Source organism: Schistocerca cancellata, chromosome 2 (assembly GCF_023864275.1).
Source record: "Schistocerca cancellata isolate TAMUIC-IGC-003103 chromosome 2, iqSchCanc2.1, whole genome shotgun sequence".
Classification (NCBI taxonomy): Eukaryota; Metazoa; Arthropoda; class Insecta; order Orthoptera; family Acrididae; genus Schistocerca; species Schistocerca cancellata.
The window spans coordinates 927,234,928-927,257,756 of NC_064627.1; the positions used below are offsets into that span (position 1 = coordinate 927,234,928).

The 22,829-nt window shown below is 44.2% G+C and overlaps 1 protein-coding gene across 1 annotated transcript in view; it reads left to right on the plus strand.

Moving 5' to 3' along the window:
• Window positions 1-22,829, plus strand: part of LOC126162875 (regulatory-associated protein of mTOR) — a 307,137-nt gene that overhangs the window by 124,489 nt on the left and 159,819 nt on the right. The window contains exons 10-11 of the mRNA XM_049919663.1: window positions 5,076-5,270; window positions 5,512-5,586. Of these exons, the coding sequence (XP_049775620.1) occupies window positions 5,076-5,270; window positions 5,512-5,586 (270 nt within the window). The remainder of the gene's footprint in view (window positions 1-5,075; window positions 5,271-5,511; window positions 5,587-22,829) is intronic.

The window sequence follows — 22,829 nt, forward strand, 5'->3', positions numbered from 1 at the left end:
CATTTCCACCTGGCGCCTCAGTTGGACCAGCGTTCGTGCTGGACGTGCAGACCGCGTGAGACGACGCTTCATCCAGTCCCAAACATGCTCAATGGGGGACAGATCCGGAGATCTTGCTGGCCAGGGTAGTTGACTTACACCTTCTAGAGCACGTTGGGTGGCACGGGATACATGCGGACATGCATTGTCCTGTTGGAACAGCAAGTTCCCTTGCCGGTCTAGGAATGGTAGAACGATGGGTTCGATGACGGTTTGGATGTACCGTGCACTATTCAGTGTCCCCTCGACGATCACCAGTGGTGTACAGCCAGTGTAGGAGATCGCTCCCCACACCATGATGCCGGGTGTTGGCCCTGTGTGCCTCGGTCGTATGCAGTCCTGATTGTGGCGCTCACCTGCACGGCGCCAAACACGCATACGACCATCATTGGCACCAAGGCAGAAGCGACTCTCATCGCTGAAGACGACACGTCTCCATTCGTCCCTCCATTCACGCCTGTCGCGACACCACTGGAGGCGGGCTGCACGATGTTGGGGCGTGAGCGGAAGACGGCCTAACGGTGTGCGGGACCGTAGCCCAGCTTCATGGAGACAGTTGCGAATGGTCCTCGCCGATACCCCAGGAGCAACAGTGTCCCTAATTTGCTGGGAAGTGGCGGTGCGGTCCCCTACGGCACTGCGTAGGATCCTACGGTCTTGGCGTGCATCCGTGCGTCGCTGTGGTCCTGTCCCAGGTCGACGGGCACGTGCACCTTCCGCCGACCACTGGCGACAACATCGATGTACTGTGGAGACCTCACGCCCCACGTGTTGAGCAATTCGGTGGTACTTCCACCCGGCCTCCCGCATGCCCACTATAAGCCCTCGCTCAAAGTCCGTCAACTGCACATACGGTTCACGTCCACGCTGTCGCGGCATGCTACCAGTGTTAAAGACTGCGATGGAGCTCCGTATGCCACGGCAAACTGGCTGACACTGACGGCGGCGGTGCACAAATGCTGCGCAGCTAGCGCCATTCGACAGCCAACACCGCGGTTCCTGGTGTGTCCGCTGTGCCGTGCGTGTGATCATTGCTTGTACAGCCCTCTCGCAGTGTCCAGAGCAAGTATGGTGGGTCTGACACACCGGTGTCAATGTGTTCTTTTTTGCCATTTCCAGGAGTGTAGTTGTGAAACCTTACAGATAGTAGCTCATATCCTGATGGAATGGCCCTTTATTCTGGCCTTCTATGCTGACCATGGACTTCAGAATTCTTTGCCTACACTACCTTTGGGGCAGGGGCGGGGTAGTTGTGGCTTCTTCCGTTGCATGCTGGGGCTAGAGGACCCCTGACCCTATTCTTTGACCATCTCACTCTTTAATCCTCTTCTACTCTGTTGTAATTGCTTTTATGTATGGTTGTCTCCTTTTTCTGCCTCACCCTGTTTTCTATTTTAGATGTAGCACTCAGGTGGGATTGCTGTGGGTGAGACAGCTCCCATCATAGGCAGAGCCCCAGGGTTACCCACCTGCTGCCTGACCAATTTCTCCCCTCTTGTTTTTATTACTAATAGTCAAACTGATGTTTATCACATTTTTAGCCTTCTCACTTTTACTGCTCTGAATCTGCCAGCTAGAAGACATTCTTTTCTATGTAACTGTTGAGGCTTTTCTTGCCAGTGGATGACCTCTGAGTAACCCCTCATATGCTCTGATAGTACCGGTCTGATCTGTACACTTCTTCCTAAATTCTTTCTGAGCTCTTGCAGCAGTATTGCCTTCAATGCTTCTGTCTTACCACTCCTACATACTCTGATCATCAGCACATCCAGATGAGCTACTGAGGGACTGATGATCTTGCTGTTTTGTCCCTTAACCCAACCAACCAACCAACCAACGTGACTGCACTGAATGACCGCACCAAAAGTCATGTCTGTGATGTTAAATGTTGATTAGTGAGATCAGCATGAGTTTTAAAATTTAAGATCATTTCATTAGGTATAAAAGTGGCTGTCTCTTACTTGTGCACTGGTATAAGTCATCAGTCAGCAAGTCAAGTGTTTCCAAACTTTTAGTGCCATTATCCATCCAATTATTCTTTCATTGAGTATAGAATTTTGTGTAAAGGCTATGATTATATTTTGATGCATAAATTTGAACATGAGCACACATTGTGCACCGTACATTTTATTTAAACAGTGGCAAATCTAGGATGAAATGTAACAATATTATGAAAAGGAAAGTTGCTACCCACCATATAGTGGAGATGCTGAGTTGCAGAAAGGCACAACAAAAAGACTGTCACAAATGTAACTTTTGGCCAGTAAGGCCTTCTCTAGATCACAAACACACACATACACACTCACGCAAATGCAACTCTCTCACACATGCCTGCAGTTACAAGCAACTGAGACCACACTGCGAGCAGTGGCACCAGTGCATGATGGGAGTGGCGAATGGGTGGCGGTAAGGAGGAGACTGGGGTGGGGAAGGGGAGGGATAGTAGGGTAGGGGTGTCAGACAGTGACATATGGTTGGAGAGTGTGCAGGGACAAGGTGAGAAGAGGGTAGGGCAGCGACGTGCCGTCAGGAGATTTGAGGGAGGGCATTGGAGAGGTGGGGAAGGGAAGGGTAGCAGAAAAGGGGAGGAGTAAAAAGACTTGGTGTGATGGAGGAATGAGGGCTATGTAGTGCTGGTATGGGAACAGAGAAGGAGCTGGACGGGAGAGGACAATGACTGTTCCTTTACCACATGGTGCCCTGCTTGTCACTATTGATGCCACCTCCCTTTACACTAACATCCCTAATGCCCATGGTGTTACCGCTATTGAACACTATCTTTCCCAACACCAGACATATTCCAAACCAACAATCTCATTCCTAGTCACCATGACCAATTATATCCTCACCCACATTTACTTCTCCTCTGAAGGTATTACCTACAAACAAATCCATGGTACGATGATGGGCACCTGCGTGGCACGGCTATGGACACCTGCATGGCATCATCCTATGCCAACCTATTCATGGGGCAACTATAGGTATCCTTCCTAAACACCCAGAGTCCTAAAGCCCTCACCTGGTTCAGATTCATTGATGACACTTTTGTGATTTGGATTAAGGGTGAGGACATCCTATCCACATTCCTCCAGAACCTTAAAAACTTCTCTCCCATTTACTTCACCTGGTCCTACTCAACCCAACAAACCACCTTCCTAGAGGTTGACCTCCACCTTAAAGGTGGCTATATCAGTATCTCCATCCATATCAAACCTGCCAACCACCTGCAATACCTCCACTTTGACAGCTGCCCCCTGTCCCATACCAAGAAGTCCCTTTCATACAGCCTAGCCACCCATGGTTGTCGCACCTGCAGTGACGAGTGATCCCTCTCGTAATATACTGAGGTTCTCACTGAAGCCTTCGCAGACCGTAATTATCCTCACAACTCTGTATGAAAACAAATCTCCTGTGTCTTATTTTTCCAGTCTCCCACCACCACACAAAGTCCCACCATCCAGCCAAAGAGGAGCATTCCTGTCATAACTCAGTACCACCCAGGACTGGAGCAACTGAATTACATTCTCCGCCAAGGTTTCGACTACCTCTTGCCATGCCCTGAAATGAGAAATGTCCTGCCCACTATCCATCCATCCCTAAACATCCTCTGCTCTCAGCCCCTTGCCTCGTGGCTCATACCCCCATAATAGACCTAGATGCAAGACCTGACATGTTCATTCTCCCACCAGTCTGGTCACAAACATCACCTATCCCATCAAAGGCAGGGCTACTTGTGAAACCAGTTATGTGATCTACAAGCTAAGCTGCAACCACTGTGCTGCATTCTTTGTTGACATGACAATCAACAAGCCATTTGTCCGCCAACGAACTGTGGCCAAGAAACAAGTGGACCACCCTGTTGCTGAGCACGCTGCCAAATATGGCATCCTTCATTTCAATGACTGCTTCACAGCCTGTGCCACATGGATACTTCCCACCAGCACCATCTTTTCTGAGTTGTGTAGGTGGGAACTTTCCCTGCAATATTTCCTACATTCCCGTAACCCTCCTGGCCTCAACCTTCATTAGTCATTGTCTTCTCCCATCCAGCCCCTTCTCTGTTTCCATTCCAGCACTACACAGCCCTCATTCCACCATTGCACCCAGTAATTTTACTCCTCTTCTTTTCCAAACTCCCCCCACCTCCCCACCTCTCCGCTGTCCTCTGTCTAACCTCCAGATGGCACATAGCTGCCCTGTCCTCTTTTATCCATTATGCGCTGCCCAACAGCACATCACTGTCCGCCACCCCTACCCTGCTATCTCTCCCCCTCCCCACACCAGCTGCAACTTACCGCCACCCAGTCGCCAGTCCAATCATGCACTGGTGCTGCTGCTCGCAGTGTGGCCTCAGTTGCTTGAGACTGCTGTCAAGTGTGTGTGAGTTGTGTTTGTATGAGAGTGTATTTGTGTGTTTGTTGTCTAGTTTTGACAAATGCCTTACTAGCCGAGAGCTATTTTGTGACAGTCTTTTTGTTGTGCCTATCTGCTACTCAACATCTCTGCTCTGTGGTGATTAGCAACTTTCCTTTTCACAATACATTTTATTTATCTACTTTAATATATTGATCAATATCCCTTTATGTACTTTATACTTATTTGTTCATTGTAATTTTATATAGACTCTGGTAAATTTTTTGGATACTTGAGTATGAATGTTGTAAGTGTTCCATGTGTGTATAACCTGGGTCCATATTCACTTAGAACTCTGTCCTTCTAGCATCTCTGAAGCTGGCATAATGCTTACCAGTGTACTATCTTTTATCTCCTGCTCTCTTTGATGCCATCCCCTGCATCTTTTGTCTTCCCTCAAGGTCACAAGTGGACCCCTCTCCGCTGGGGATTGAGCGATGTGTCCCTCCTTCCCAGCTGTTTCCAACCTACCCTTATTTCTTCCCTAATCGAGGAATATTCAATTTCAAAGATTAGATATAGCTTTTTTTGTACTTTTATGTATTTATATTGAAGATTTGAGTGTGTACATGTATTGCATGTTGGATGTATTTCTAAATGTAATTTACAGTTATATGTTACAGGTGCTGTTAAGCCAAGTTCATCGATTGCGTGCATTGGAACTTCTGGGTCGTTTTCTAGATCTTGGACCATGGGCTGTTAACTTAGCTCTGTCTGTTGGAATTTTTCCTTATGTACTGAAACTTCTTCAGAGTTCAGCACGAGAGTTACGTCCACTTTTGGTGTTCATATGGGCAAAAATACTAGCTGTTGATGGTGTAAGTTGGATATTTTTCTTAAACATATTATTTCAGTCTGTCACCTGACAATATGTTGTCGGCTATATAACAGAGGATACAATACAGTGGTGATCCACTCTTGAATCATTTTTAAAACAAGACAAAACAAAACTGATACACAGCATTACTTCTTCAGTATGAGTCATCTGTCCCATTATTTTGCTATCGAAGAATAAATATTTCACTCATAATAATGTCTGTTAACTTATTGTTGTTTCAGTCATGCCAAGCTGATCTGGTACGAGACAATGGTCACAAGTATTTCCTTTCTGTTCTGCAGGACACATCTATCCCTGTAAGTATGTTACCTCAGATAAAGCCATAAACTAAAACCCTTGCATCTTACTGTAATAAAAAAAACCATAGACATAGCAGTAAAGATTTTGCATTGTGAATGTTTCATTCCTCACATATTATATTCACATAGCTTACTGTTAATACCCTAGAAACCTATGCAACATGCAGTCACACCAGAACCCAAAAAAATAAAAATGCCATAACTAACCCAGAAGTACTAGTAGCTTCCATGTAAAGTAAATTACAGTCAGATTTGTTCAGTTCTCTCTTCAGTGCAAATGGTGTGTCAAAGTATTTGTCATTATGAGATAGATTAATAGAAAAATGAGAGCAATTCTCTTGTGGTGAGTAAACTGTTGTTACTGAAAGAACCTGCTAAACACTCTGTGGTGTGTGTGTGTGTGTGTGTGTGTGTGTGTGTGTGTGTGTGTGTGTGTGTCCATCTGCATTCATACTCCATTCACAGCTGTGCTGTACTGCACTGCACTGTGCCAAGCATATGGATTCTCCATTGCACTACATATTACAGTCTCTTTCACTTCCTTCCACATATTGTTCACAGAAAGAATGACTGGTTAAATTCCTCCATGCATACTGCATGTAGTCTGATTTGTCTTTGTGGTAATGCCTCTGTGCATGCTGGGTTTAATCTGATACTGTCTTCGTGGAGCCTTTTGGGAACAATACCGAGGGAACTTTAGTATATTTCTAGATTTCTCACTTGATACTGGCTCCTGAAAAGAGATTTTTGCTGTATAGTTAACATATATCTTACAGTAACTGCCCATTAAGGGTTTCCAACATTCTTATGGCAGTCTCTTGTATCAAACAATGGAAGCTCCATGTAGAAATATCAACAATGTAGGCAAAGATAGATTAAATTGCAGATAGGCACAATTAAAAGACAGTCAAAGCTTTCAGCTATAGCCTTCATCAGCAAAACAGAAACACACATCATTCATACACACATGTGGACAAGGACACTTGATCACTATCTCTGGGAGTTCGGCCTGGAATGCCAGCATTCTGTCTTTTCCTACACTCTCTCATGTGTCAGATCAACCCTTGACCATTTATGCTGCCTCCTTTGTATATGTTCAATATCCTTCATTTTTCATATTTGATATGGGTGCCAATCATGAGTGTTTTGTGAGCAGTCCCCTTTAAAGACTATTTGTATTTACCCTGTAACCCACAAATGAACTAAAGTAGGTGAACTTATGATTGACAAAAAAATCTACTAATCAAGTGGTGGCAAGAGAAAACACACATAAATATATTGAAATTTGCAAGCTTCTTGAGCCAGTTACTCCTCGTCCTGGCACAAGGATTGAAGGGAAGGGAAAAATTGATTGTTTTTGTTGATATACACTCCTGGAAATTGAAATAAGAACACCGTGAATTCATTGTCCCAGGAAGGGGAAACTTTATTGACACATTCCTGGGGTCAGATACATCACATGATCACACTGACAGAACCACAGGCACATAGACACAGGCAACAGAGCATGCACAATGTCGGCACTAGTACAGTGTATATCCACCTTTCGCAGCAATGCAGGCTGCTATTCTCCCATGGAGACGATCGTAGAGATGCTGGATGTAGTCCTGTGGAACGGCTTGCCATGCCATTTCCACCTGGCGCCTCAGTTGGACCAGCGTTCGTGCTGGACGTGCAGACCGCGTGAGACGACGCTTCATCCAGTCCCAAACATGCTCAATGGGGGACAGATCCGGAGATCTTGCTGGCCAGGGTAGTTGACTTACACCTTCTAGAGCACGTTGGGTGGCACGGGATACATGCGGACGTGCATTGTCCTGTTGGAACAGCAAGTTCCCTTGCCGGTCTAGGAATGGTAGAACGATGGGTTCGATGACAGTTTGGATGTACCGTGCACTATTCAGTGTCCCCTCGACGATCACCAGTGGTGTACGGCCAGTGTAGGAGATCGCTCCCCACACCATGATGCCGGGTGTTGGCCCTGTGTGCCTCGGTCGTATGCAGTCCTGATTGTGGCGCTCACCTGCACGGCGCCAAACACGCATACGACCATCATTGGCACCAAGGCAGAAGCGACTCTCATCGCTGAAGACGACACATCTCCATTCGTCCCTCCATTCACGCCTGTCGCGACACCACTGGAGGCGGGCTGCACGATGTTGGGGCGTGAGCGGAAGACGGCCTAACGGTGTGCGGGACCGTAGCCCAGCTTCATGGAGACGGTTGCGAATGGTCCTCGCCGATACCCCAGGAGCAACAGTGTCCCTAATTTGCTGGGAAGTGGCGGTGTGGTCCCCTACGGCACTGCGTAGGATCCTACGGTCTTGGCGTGCATCCGTGCGTCGCTGCGGTCCGGTCCCAGGTCGACGAGCACGTGCACCTTCCGCCGACCACTGGCGACAACATCGATGTACTGTGGAGACCTCACGCCCCACGTGTTGAGCAATTCGGCGGTACGTCCACCCGGCCTCCCGCATGCCCACTATATGCCCTCGCTCAAAGTCCGTCAACTGCACATACGGTTCACGTCCACGCTGTCGCGGCATGCTACCAATGTTAAAGACTGCGATGGAGCTCCGTATGCCACGGCAAACTGGCTGACACTGACGGCGGCGGTGCACAAATGCTGCGCAGCTAGCGCCATTCGACGGCCAACACCGCGGTTCCTGGTGTGTCCGCTGTGCCGTGCGTGTGATCATTGCTTGTACAGCCCTCTCGCAGTGTCCGGAGCAAGTATGGTGGGTCTGACACACCGGTGTCAATGTGTTCTTTTTTCCATTTGCAGGAGTGTATTAAAGTATGTGAACTGTTTTATCTGTGATTGAACCTGTGGTATCATTTCATGTCATAACCCCAAAAATTGTTACACCCAAACATTTACCGAGCGAGGTGGCGCAGTGGTTAGACACTGGACTCGCATTCGGGAGGACGACGGTTCAATCCCGCGTCCGGCCATCCTGATTTAGGTTTTCCGTGATTTCCCTAAATCACTCCAGGCAAATGCCAGGATGGTTCCTCTGAAAGGGCACGGCCGACTTCCTTCCCCATCCTTCCCTAATCCAATGAGACCGATGACCACGCTGTCTGGTCTCCTTCCCCAAAACAACCAACCAACCCAAACATTTGCATCAGTTGACTGATCCCAATTAGGACTCATTGATGTTGTAGTCATAGGATACTTAGTTTCTGCATTTTGTGAATGACACATTTTTCCTTTCTGAACATCTAAAGCAAGTTGCTGATCATTGCACAGCACAGTTTTAGAGCCCATAACAAAATGTCTCTGGATATTTGTGCTTCTTTATTCAGATAGTATCTCATTATAGATAACTGTACCATTTGCAGAATGTCTTATTAGTGATATTGTCTACCAGGTCACTAATTTAAGACATGAACGGCAAAGTTCCTAATAAAATAAACTTCCTGCGGCAACATCTATAATTGGTTGTACTTCTTTCTATGCCTTCCATCCAAGCTGTCATGCTGTGTCCTTCCTTCCAAGAATTTGTTAATGTGCTCACAAATTCCATTTGATACCCAGATGGTATTGGTGTGAATCACACTTGTTGGAAGTCAAGAAATACTGCATCTGCCTGATTGCCTTTATCGTGGCTTTGAAGATTTCATGTGAAAAAGGTGCAGATTAGGTTTTTGCATCAACAGTGTTTCAAAAATCCTTGCTGCTTGACATGGAAGAGGTCATTTGGTTTGGAGTAGCTCCATAAGCTGAACTCAGAATATTTTCTAGGATTCTCCAACATATGGCTACCAATGAGATAGGACAGTAGTTCTGAGGATCATTTCTGGTATCTTTCTTGTGTGACCTGTGCTTTCTTCCAGCTGGTGGTCACAGTTTTTTTGTTTGAAGGATCTAAAGAATATTATGTTTAACATGAGGGTGAATTGGCAATAAATTACATATAGAATCTGACAGGGAAACCATCAGAACTGAACCCTTATTTAATTTTAGAAATTTCAGTTGTGTCTCGATGCAACTGACACTAATATCTACATCACTAATAATTGTGAGAATTAAACTAGGGCTTTTCATTCTTTCTTTCTACTGAAATATTGGAAAACAAAGCTTAGTGTTTCCCTCTCACTTTGTTACCCTCAATTTCAGTTCATGTTGTATCCATGAGTGTTTGGACATTGACAATCACACCTCTGATAACTTTTCATATAGCCAGAATTTCTTTGGGCTTTGTGACAGAGCTTTCAACAAGATTCTGCTACGGTAGTCATTAAAAACTCACACACTGCCGTCTAAACAGTCAAATGTGTTTCATTCAGCATCTCACTATCTGTAGGCCTGTTGTTGTTGTTGACGTGATCTTCAGTCCTGAGACTGGTTTGCTGCAGCTCTCCATGCTACTCTATCCTGTGCAAGCTTCTTCATCTCCCAGTATGTACTGCAGCCTACATCCTTCTGAATCTGCTTAGTGTATTCATCTCTTGGTCTCCCCCTACAATTTTTACCCTCCACGCTGCCCTCCAATACTAAATTGGTGATCCCTCGATGCCTCAGAACATGTCCTACCAACCGATCCCTTCTTCTAGTCAAGTTTTACCACAAACTCCTCTTCTCCCCAATCCTATTCAATACCTCCTCATTAGTTATGTGATATACCCATCTAATCTTCAGTATTCTTCTGTAAGGGCTATACTTTGTTTTTCAGGATGTTTATAGTTAAACTTTTGCTACTTAAGCCGGTGTAAATGGAAAACTATTTACCGCATGGGTACAAAACTGTATAGGAATGATATTCAGACTGTGCACTGTAGGATTAGCATTGTTAATGATGTGTAATGTTATGACTTGCTGTTAGGTGCCAGTCTGGTATGATGACATAGGGTTGGAAAACAAGCATCAGTGTACATGACAGTTGCAGACATGAATCTGGAAGAGGTGAGCAGGACTTTACTTGTAAAACTATTTTATCAAAACAACAGCAATAGTGCTGCTTCTTGTGGCAAGTATCAGCACATTAAAGAAATACAAGGTGGGTCAGAAATTTGAATTAACTGGCAATTTGGGAATTTTCTCCTGGGAGAGGTCGATAGCCAGTTGCACCACAGATTGTTGAAGAAGTTACTGTTGCCATGGCTGACAATGCACCACGTGAGCAGTACACAAACTGTGTCATGACAGCTGAGCATTCTGTGGTCCACCATTCAAGAAGTGCACCAAACAATCTCTAGTGTAGTTAAAGGGCTGTCGCAAATGTAGATAGTCATCACATTGAGCAACATTTGTATCCTGGAACATAAACGTGGTAAGCAATTAACAAATATTACTCTCTCATGTGGTCATTAAAATGTGTATTTTTCAATGGTTTACTCATTATTTCTCTTCCACATGTCCTTAAAAATGTTTCCAAAAAGTTTCATTGTCCTATGATAACTCATTTTTCATGAGGGCCTCTCAAGTAGTGGAAGTTTAATTATAACCAACCTGTACATCCATTTTGCAGTAGTCACTTCCCATCAGGAATTGTTCTGCCAGGTTCATATCTGTCGAGTGTTGGCCAGCTAATCTCATAAACTTGAAACCACAGTTCCTTTGTAGGCACCTGCTTAGAGGTAAATGTTTTCAGTTTCTCTTTGTGATATGGCAAGACTGTTCTTCACCTAGATTACTGAACACATAGTGTTCCTACTTGTTCTAGCTGACCCTTGTTGTTTAGTAATCATTGTTGCTAGAACTGCCTCATGGACACTGTTGCCAGTTTTAATATGGACGTCCTCAAAGAGATCAGGTCTGTTTGTTGCACTTAGATTGTGTGTGTGTGTGTGTGTGTGTGTGTGTGTGTGTGTGTGTGGAGAGTAGTTATTATCCATATCGTTGTTTATTTGTATTGGTGAGCATCAGCGGAGTTAATTTTTTTCTCTCTAAAGGTCTATCAAACTGATTATTTAATGCTTAAATTCTTAAGCTTTAAGACTTTGCCATCTTTGACGTAACCAAACTTTTAATATTTTGAAAACTTGTAGTTCTTGTATGAGTCAGATCCATTCATAATCTGATAGAGCAATATATTCTCTTAAATTGTTTCCCTTTTTGTGGTTATATGAACATGTAATTTAATTAAACTTTCCTTAAGCTTCTGATAAGACAAGGTAATTGTTTTTCTTATAAACTTTTCAGTCAGTGTAGTTTAATCTTTACACACTTCCCAGAAAATATTTGTTTATTTCTGCTCCTCATAATAATCATCATAATCAAAAATCACAACTAACAGAAGTTTTGTTTAATCACAATTACATCATCTTCCTAGACAGACGATTTTTCTTTACAAGAAAACTGAATGTATCCAAAGCTAAATTCAAACACGGTTTCATTTTTTAATTTTTACAATTAAAATAATAAATGACAAAGAAATTGTGAACAAAATCGTGATATCTTACAGTTGTCACTGGCTGATGGCTTACAGTGGGTCTCGTCATGTTAACAAATTTTGGCTGCTCTAAGTGTATGATGAATTACTGGTCTTCTTGTGATCGTTGTATCCAGTGGGTGATTAACAATTCCCAACAGTTAGGAGGACCAGGAGCCATCGCTGAAATATACATGTTGGAATTTGGGAAAAGGAAACATAGCACAGACTGCAGGATCATTGGACAGTGGGTGTTCGGTGGAATTCAGAGATGTTTGAAAAAAAAATCTTTTTTTGAACCTATTGAATTCCAGTCCAAGGAAGTCATGAGAATAACAACCATAGGAAAGCTCATTCTGGGATGACAATCATTAGTAGCTGCTTTAAGTCATACAAAATACTAAGTACTGAAGATTTTCAACACCTCGTAGTGCACCATACTGCGAACTTCATAGGTCCAACACGTTGTTCTGATCACACACAGAACAGGGAGAGATAGTGCTGAAATGTCAGAAGTGCCATCCCACAATATAGCAGAAAGTCTGAGCATTTCATGGGTTACATAGCCAAGTACATGTTCTGTTGATCACTTCACTCAAAAGAAATATTACATTACTTTTTTGTTTGGGGGTAAACTTTATTTGTCCATTGGAACTATGATACAATAGTTTTTTTTTTAAGAATGCTGCAAATACGACTAGTGACTAAAATTCTGCACCTTTCAGGAGAAATGCAAATTCGGATTTCTCACCATTAAAAGTATGTGGAAGCATCACTTTGCTTTTTACTATACTGTTTGTATATTACTTTGGGACATTAATCATTCCTATTTTATTTGTACTTAGTGCTTAATGTCTTTTTTCACAGCATTTGTGTGTTCATGTAATGAAGATATGATGATGCGATTGGCTGACTAAATCTCACGTCCTGTACCCTAATTGGCTAACAAAAGCAAATAGGGCGACACAGTCTCATTTCTAGTGCGTGTGGAACTAATGTGCCGCATTTTGTGAATTTCTTATGTACTTTTGCTTATTACAAATTAAATGAGGTACCACATTAAAGATCACTCCAAAACATGATGTTTTTGGTACAGTTTATTTTTGTAAAATGACAGCAAGTGCAGTGCATGTATAAGGTAACGCTACCAAATGTTTGAATGTAAACAGTTGAACTCTTTCTGTGCCAAATACATTGTAATTATTATAAGTTACAAATGATGTAATACTTCCTCCATCACTCTTAGGTTACATAAAACGTTCACAGTCATCTGCCTATATATAAGTTTCCCACCTCAGTTTTACGCAAACAATGTTGGCCACGACTTACCTTCACAAATTCAGTTGAGTGTCTAGTTGTTTGCGTGGCTGCAGTCTGTGTGTTGGTTCAGCTGTCCTCTCAATTGTGTGCCATCAAACATGCACCCTTGCATTTTCAAAGCTTCAGTGAAGTCCCTCCGCACACTGCAAGATGTGTTGCTGATGATTTTAGGAGTGCTCTAATGCTCCAACACTCTCCCCATTCCCACCAGCAGTGTCCATCTCTGCAAATTAATCAAATCTTATTCTTCTTCTTCTCCTCCTTGGATACAGCTTCTTCTTCTTGGATATTATGGATAATGTTTTATTCTTATATGTCTTTTATTATTTATTATTTATTATTTTATGTTGTCCAATTCTGGATACATGCACATGTCCTGTATCTCACTAGTCACAATGTCATAATATACCCCGATTTGTGTGTCTATGGTAATATGCATATGCTTAATATTTCTTCTGTGTATATGTTTAATTTGAAATTTGTCTAGCAAACAATGAAAAGTCCAGATTGCGATACCAATATTATTATTAAAAAGATATATTGCTACTCACTGTAAAGATGGCACACTGAGTTGCAGACAGGCAGCTTTTGGCTGAAGCTTTTTTTCAGGAAAGAAAACACACACACACACACACACACACACACACACACACACACACACACACAAGCAAGCAATCGGCGACGTGCTCTTCGCATTTTCCGTCACCATCCTACTTTGGCCAACTGTATCCGCTATAAGCAGCTCCGTGCGCGATGCCGTCGCGTCATCCGCGATAGCAAGAAGGCAAGCTGGAAATTCTTTATTAGCTCATTTAACACCTTCACTCCCTCCTCGGAAGTTTGGAGTCGGCTTCAACGGTTCTCGGGCGCGCCTAGTTTCTCCCCGGTCTCTGGGCTCACTGTCGCGCATGATACCTTAGTGGACCCCGTCGCAATTTCTAACTCGTTGGGTCAGCACTTTGCTGAGATTTCGAGCTCTTCAAATTACCCGCCAGCGTTTCTCCCGAAGAAACGTGCAGAAGTGTGACATCTTGCTTTCTCCTCTCAAAATCACGAAAGCTACAATACTGTTTTCTCCATGCGGGAACTCCAACATGCCCTCTCTTCCTCTCGCTCCTCCGCCCCGGGACCGGATGGTATCCATGTCCAAATGTTGCTGCATTTATCAACCCATAGTCTGCGTTACCTCCTTCGCCTTTATAATCGAATTTGGACCGACAGTACCTTTCCCAGACGGTGGCGGGAAGCTATTGTCGTTCCCGTTCCGAAACCTGGAAAGGACAAACATCTCCCCTCTAGCTATCGCCCCATTTCTCTCACGAGTAGTGTCTGTAAGGTTTTGGAGCGTATGGTGAATTACCGTTTAGCTTGGTGGCTAGAATCCCGCAGTCTTTTAACACCAGCCCAATGCGGATTTCGGAAGCATCGTTCTGCAGTTGACCATCTTGTTGCTCTCTCCACTTATATCATGAACAATTTTCTCCGGAAACGCCAAACGGTAGCAATATTTTTTGATCTGGAGAGAGCATACGATACCTGTTGGAGGACAGGCATCCTCCGCACACTGTTCTCTTGGGGCTTTTGAGGCCGGCTGCCCCTTTTTCTTCGCGAATTTATGGCAGAGCGCACTTTTAGGGTGCGGGTGAACACTACTCTCTCCCGTACTTTCTCCCAAGAAAACGGGGTACCCCAGGGATCCGTGCTGAGTGTTGTACTGTTTGCCATCGCCATAAATCCAATTATGGATTGTCTCCCTCCTGATGTCTCGGGCTCCCTCTTTGTGGACGATTTTGCGATCTACTACAGCTCTCAACGGACCAGCCTTCTTGAACGACGTCTTCAAGGATGTCTCGATTGCCTCCACTCGTGGAGCATCGAAACTGGCTTCCGTTTCTCACCCAGTAAGACCGTTTGTGTCAATTTTTGGCGACGTAAGGAGTTTCTTCCGCCCTCCTTACATCTAGGTCCTGTCAACCTTCCGTTTTCAGACGTCGCTAAATTCTTGGGTCTTATGTTTGACAGAAAACTATGCTGGTCCTCCCATGTTTCCTATCTTTCGGCTCGCTGTCTGCGATCGCTTAACACCCTCCGTGTCCTGAATGGTACCTCCTGGGGAGCGGACCGAGTGGTCCTTCTCCGCCTCTATCGCGCCTTAGTGCGCTCGAAATTGGATTATGGAAGCATAGTCTACTCCTCTGCTCGGCCGTCTATTCTTCGGCGTCTCGACTCTATCCACCACCGTGGATTACGTTTAGTGTCTGGAGCTTTTTACACTAGTCCTGTGGAAAGCCTTTATGCTGAGACTGCTGAACCTCCGCTGTCCAATCAGCGAGCAGTCCTCCTGAGTCGTTATGCTAGCCATCTGTCTTCCATGCCTGCTAATCCAGCCCATGACCTTTTTTTCGACGCCTCCTTTGATGTAGGGTATGCAGGCTGCTCCTCCTCCCTACTACCCCCGGGAGTCCGCTTCCGTCAACTGCTCCATTCTCTTTCCTTCCGCTTTCCTAAAACCTCCTTGACAACTTGGGGTACAGCACCGCCTTGGCTCCGTCCCCGGATCTGCCTGCTCCGTGACCTTTGTCAATTTCCCAAGGATGGTACCTCTACACTTGTTTATCGTCGGGCATTTGCTGCTCTCTGTGCAGAAATGACGGACGCCACATTTATTTACACCGACAGCTCGAAAACATCGTTAGGTGTAGGGAGTGCCTATATTGTTGGCGACACCCCAAATCGCTTTCGGCTTCCCAACCAGTGTTCGGTTTATACTGCGGAGCTTTACGCTGTTCTCCAGGCTGTCCACTACATCCGCCGCTATCAGCGGATACAGTACGTTATCTGCTCAGATTCTCTCAGCTCTCTCCTCAGTCTCCAAGCTCTTTACCCTGTGCACCCTCTGGTCCACCGGATTCAGGACTGTCTGCGCTTGCTCCACCTGGGGGGCGTCTCGGTGGCGTTCCTCTGGCTCCCGGGACACGCTGGTATCTGTGGGAATGAGGCGGCTGATATAGCGGCCAAGGCTGCAGTCTCTCTTCCTCGGCCAGCTATACAGTCGCTTCCCTTCACCGATCTACGGAGCGGTTTATGTCACCAAGTTGCTCATTTATGGCATGCGCATTGGTCGGCACTTTCCCGTAATAAATTGCGGGAAGTGAAAGCCCTTCCTTGCGCTTGGACCTCTTCCTCCCGAACGCGTCGTCGGGAGGAGGTAATTTTAGCTAGACTCCGGATAGGGCACTGTCGTTTTAGCCATCGACATCTTTTAAGCGGCGATCCTCCCCCACTCTGTCCCCACTGCTCTCGGCTGTGGACGGTAAGACACCTTTTAATTGAGTGCCCCTATTTTAATCCGTTACGCTCCCGTCTACAGCTGTCGCCTGATCTGTCGTCGATTTTAGCAGATGACACGCGCTCAGCCGACCGCGTTCTCCAGTTTATTAGTGACAGTGAAATGACGTCAGTCATTTGAAGCTTTTTTTTTTTTTTTTTTTTTGGGGACAACCACCCCCTTTCTGTAGTGGATTTTTAAGCATTCTTCTATTTTTAGTTTCTCCAATTTTCTGACTTTGTTCCCATTGCTGCTGGTTTTCAGTTTCGGTTTTTTACTGTCAAAAAAAAAAAAAAAAGCAAGCAAGCACACTTTATGCACATATGACCTCTGCTTATGGCAGCTTTAGTGGGGATGCAACTATTATATTGAATGAAAGCTTCATTCGGGAAGGGGCAAAGATAGGAGGCTACAGGTGGGAGGAGAGAAGTGTACTGTCTGGTGGAGAATGGAGGGACTAAATGGTGGCATAACAAGGCTGCCAGGTTTAGCATTGGAAGGCCATGGGGGAGGGAGGAATGAGGAGCAGAAAAGAAGAGGAGCAGAGAATGGGAAAAGAAGGGTGGGTGCATTAGCAAAAAGAGGTACATAATGAGGATGAGGGCATACAAATAAGGAGCAGACAATATGACAGAGTGGTCAGAATCTACTGAATGGAAGGGATGGGAACAGTTGATTACTGTAGCTTGAGACCGGGGTAATTTTGGGAGCAGAGAATGTTTTGTAAGGATAACTCCCGTCTGCACAGTTAAGAAAAGCTGGTGGTGGAAGTAATGATCCAGATGGCTTGGGTTGTGAAACAGCTATTGAAGTCAAGCATGTTGTGACACATAATAGTCATTTTTGCTCTTGGCTACAGTTTGGTGGTGCCCAGTCATCCTGGTAGACAGCTGGATGGTAGTCACATCAGTACAAAAATCTAAAAAAAGTCATATACCAGCTGTGCAATGATTGCACAGCTTTTTGTATTGGTATGACTACCAACGAATTGTCACCCAGTATGAATGGCCACTGACAAACTATGGCCAAGAGCAAAGTAGACTAACCTGTAACACAACATGTAGCAGCTTTTATGAACTATGGTGATGGCAGTTATCCACACAACACTTTTTCTGCTCATAAAATTATCCTGGCCTCAACCTATGGTAACCTGCTGTTCCCACACGCTCTGCCCAACAGTTTCCGCCCCCGCTGTCTTGTCACCTTGTTCCTATTCAGGTACCCTCACCCTCATTGTGCACCACTCTCTGCCAGTGCACCCACTGATTATTTTCGCTTCTCTGCTCCTCATTCCCCCGCCCCCTTCCCTCCCTCCCCCACAGTCTCATGACGCTGTGCCTGGCAAACTTGTCTTGCTGCCATCTAGCCCTGCATACTTTGCCAGACAGTTCTCTCCTATACCCCCCCCACCCCACCTCCCACCCCCGAATCTGTACCCTGCTAATCCTCCCCTTTCTCCACCCAACTGCGGAATGCTGCGTTCGTTCAGCGTGACAGTTGCATTCCGGCCACAGCTGCCGGAGATAGCGGTCATGTGTGTGTGGGGTGTGCTTGCTTGTGCGAAGAGTGAATATATGTGTGTGTGTGTGTGTGTGTGTGTGTGTGTGTGTGTGTGTGTGTTTTCTTCTCTGAAGAAGGTGTGGGATGAAACTTCAAAGTGTAACAGTCTTTTAATTGTGCCTGTCTGCGTCTCAATGCATCATCTTTATGGTGAGTAGCAATAGACCCTTTTTATAAATTTGTCTATCAGTGTGATTTCACTGTGTGTGCAGGTTGTTTCAGGAATACTTTAGAGTTAATATCCAGATAGTTTTTGCATTTGGATAGGTGATTAACACTCTTGCAGGACCACTGGCATTGCTCTTTGTATTTAGACTAGTGAATTTTAAGCAGATCAGAGTTATTTTGTGGAGCATGTTTTCAATATGAGCAGTTTCGACAGTAGTATCCTTTTCAAGAACAGATCTGTTACAGTATCTTTCTTATCATAAATATTAATTAATTCTGTTGTAACTTTCCTTTGACAAAGCATAGAAAGATCAGAGATCATATTATCTTTGCCTTTTCTGTAGATATCACTTCTCTTTCCAAAGTATCCTGTCTTGGATTCAAATATCAAGTGTAGCATAATTGGTTGTAAAAGGTTCAGAATGCTCTTCTAAGCTCATACAAGTATATACAAGTGTGGACAGACGCAAACTAAGAGAATGATGCATGATTTTTCATAGTTTTCTTCTTTTTTTTTACTTCAGTTAAAATAATAATCAGCAGAGGGAATATGAACTGAATGGCAGTATCTTCTTATAGTCGCTGACTGTCAGTGAACGTTGTCGCTATGCCTGTTGCAGCTGTGGTCTATTTTCAGTGAAGTATGCTCAGCTGTGTTGCTCTCTCCCCCGCTTGTTTGACATGAAATGTGAAAAAATACACTCTCTGTAATTATGTCACAAAATCATGACAGGAAAAGAAACACTTTAATTAGAATTTAAAATAAATAAGTATTCTTACTTCACTTGGGCAACAGAGGCAGCAGTGTGCATGAAAATTGTCATACAGCTCTTACAAAACTGGTCTTAATCGAGTTGATTGTTTAATGAGTTAAGTCCCCTTCCACAGTGACAATATGATTGGAGAATATAAGTATTAGCCAATTAAGGGTTATCTTGATGTTTTTGCTTACATTTGGTGGTGAGTAGTCTGACAGTTGATAGAAAGACCCATCTGAATGCTTTTGCCATCCCTTGATACTGAGTATTGCCCAAACAGTATCACATTCAGCTTTAATAGCTATCTCGGTGGATTTTAGTTGTTGTCTAATGCGAAAAATTGCTTCAGTTTCCCATTACTCTTTCTTTTCAGTATACAGTTAATATATAACCAAATAGTTTCACTGCTGTCTGTTTCGGGCTTTACACATCTTTTCAGGACTGCACCAAACTCTGGTGCATTGTTGTGAATATTCTACTATGTACTGTAGACTGGTCTCCATACATTAACTGTCATCATTAACATTTTGAAAATAAGCAACAACACAACTAGTGTCACTCTGTAGTAGCAATTCCCCCTCAGCCCTTGCTGACAGGATGACACAAGTGGTGCTGAGGCAACAGGCAACTGGCTGGCTGCTGTGCTGGAATGCTGATGCTGAATGGTGTATCTCCCACAGGGAGATGCTTGATAAGCAATAATAAGACACAGGTAAACAAGAACAAGGGTTAATCACAACCACAATAGAGAGATTTAATAATAAAGGAAGCTCTTCTCAATAAAAAATAGTAAAACTTCTGAGACACTAACAGGCACCTGTCTGGAACACACAGTGAATAAATGTAGTGGGACGCGAAGATTATGCCACTGATAATTCCTAACGATGGAGGCGGTGTGTTTGGCACAGTTGGCCAATAGGTATGTCTTGAGATATCACTGGAAAGTAGTGGGTCCCACTGCAATGGGGCTGTTACGAGCCTGTGCTTGAATTGGCCTTGCAAAATCAATGCCTGACATGAACTTCCACTTGCCATTGGTACTGCCAGACTGCTATGCCTTTGTCTAAAAATGACGTTATTTATTTAGGCCTGGTGCATACTTGTTGTGCTGAGGCCCCACTTCCTAACATGTGCACCAAAATAAGGTGGTGGCCAAAAGGTGTGGCACCTGGCCTATCATTGCCGTGGTTGGCTCACCTTCCTGCTGCGTTGTCGGCACTGTGACCACTGGCCCCTGGCCACCAATGTGGAAACAGGCTGATGGTAGTGCTGTATCAGATGCGAAAGTGTTTTGGTCCATTTTGCATCTACTAACAGTTGGGGCAGTGCTGTTGTTTTACTTAGCTGTGCCAAAAAATAGTGGTGGCGCTACTGTACAAACATGTCCAGTGCTTGGGCAAGTGTTCTTGTTTTGAGTTCTTCCTTGAGAGATGACACTACTGCTTATTCATCTACTTAATTGAGCATGTAAGTCTTTCTGTTTGTTTTCATTGTCCTTTGTACTTTGGTAATCACAGTTGCTATAACTGCATCAAGGTCATTAAAAGCCAGTTTCACTGTGGTGGACGCAAAAAGATGAGGTCCATTTGTTACACATCTAATATATTTTTTCTATCATGAGTGGGCTTCTGAACAATCTGTTTTTAATTGTTTTCAGAGAAGAATTTAGTCTAGTTTCATAAGTTGCAGTCATGGCAAGATGCCCTGTAAATTCAGTTTCTTTTGCTAGTTGATTGATGTCCCACCTAATGAAGACAGTATGATTAGGGAACAAAAGTATTACTGAGCTAAAGTTTACTGTAAAGTTTTTGGTCTGGGAGTGAGTCTGGTTGTCAGTAGAAGGACCCCATTATAAATTGATGCCATCATTTGAAACTAAATATTGCCCAAATGATCTTACATGCAGCTGGACAGATTTGAGTTTGACATTGTGATGAATCAGGACCCCTCGAATATCAGTATAATGAGAAATGACTGTGCTCTTGTAATAAAAGTGGAGGAACCCACCCAAAACACACACACACACACACACACTCTCTCTCTCTCTCTCTCTCTCTCTCTCTGTCTCTCTCACTCACTCTTGACACTTGCAAGCAAGGCTAATAAAACTGCAACATGTTGAGTATTCATACATTCATATCAGTCACACTGTGATCGGCAAAGTGCATATTCAAGATTAAAGGTCTTAATATCAGTTCATGTCAAGGAAATATGTTACCATGTTTCTGTTCAACTGCTGTATGTACTGAACAGTCTTTGCAGTATACAATCAAAACTGTGTACTTATAGCATCCAAGCACCTTGGGGATCTGCACACCAGTGTTTTTTAAGATTAATGTACAAAATAGCAGTTATGATAAATAAGCAACACGACACATATAGTTATTCATTCATAGTCCATGGTAAACAATGTAATCACAAAAGTGCACCACCATTCAAACATAACAATGGAAACAATCAGTTATTCACAAAATTATTTACCACCAAGCGGTGGCAGGACGCACACATAAAATACAGTTTTAATTGGCAAGTTTTAGGAGCCAGTGGCGCCTACTTCAGGCAGAAGGGCTGAAGTGGAAGGAAGACGGGTGAAGGAAAAGGACTGAAGAGGTCAAAGAAAAGGGGTAGATTTCACAAAAGTCACCCAGAACAGCGGGCCAAGGGATACTTACCATTCAGGATGAGAAGGAAAGACTGATTGTTGGGGACAGCATCGGACGATATTTGAGAACCTGTGAGCTTAAAGGTGGAAGACAGAGTGTTATTCGAGACAGAGATTACTATTTAAAGCAACATGCACGAGTTAATAAGAGTGAAGAGATAAGTGCATTGTACATAACATAGGTGGGAGGGGGACGGTGAAAAATAGACAAGAAAGACAATGAAAGATGTTGAAAACTAAAATGGAGGGAAGCAAATAGTAGTTACAGTGAAGAAATGCTGAGACGGAAGAAATTAATGTAAATTAAGTCCAGGTGGGTAGACCCAGGGACATGTTGTATGTAATGCTAGTTCCCATCTGCAGAGTTCTGAGAAACTGGTGTGTGGGGGAAGAATCCAGACAGTGCATGTGGGTGAAACAGGCGCTGTGGTCACAAATGTCATATTGTAGAGCATGCTCTGCAACAGGATATTGCGAATTGCCAATATACACCCTCTGCCTATGCCCATTCCTCCTAATTGATAATTTGCTGGTTGTCATGCCCATGTAGAAGGCCGAACAGTCTTTACACAACAGCTGGTATACGACGTGTTGCTTCGCAGGTGGCTCTCCCCTTGATATTATATGTTTTGCCACTTACAGGACTGTTATAGGTGGTGGTAGGAGGGTGCATAGGGTAAGTCTTGCAGTGGGGACAGCCACAGAGGTAGGAGCCATAGGTTAGATGGGTGCAGAAGGTGCATAGGGTCTGGCAAGAATATTGCTAAGATTGGGAGGGCAACAGAAAGCTATTCTAGGTGTGGTGGGAAAAATTTCAGACAGAGTGAATCTCATTTCAGGGCTGATTTTAGGACGTTATGGCCCTGTCGAAGTAGCTGATTAACACATTCCAGATCAGGATAATACTGAGTCATCAATGGTGTTCTCTGAAGCTGTTTTTTGGATGGATCAGCAGTACCAGGATTGGATGTGATGGCCCGGGAAATCTGCTTTTTAAGTAGGCTGATGGGGTAATTACACGCAGTGAAGGCGGAGGTGAGAATGGTGGTGTATTGCTGTAAAGAGTC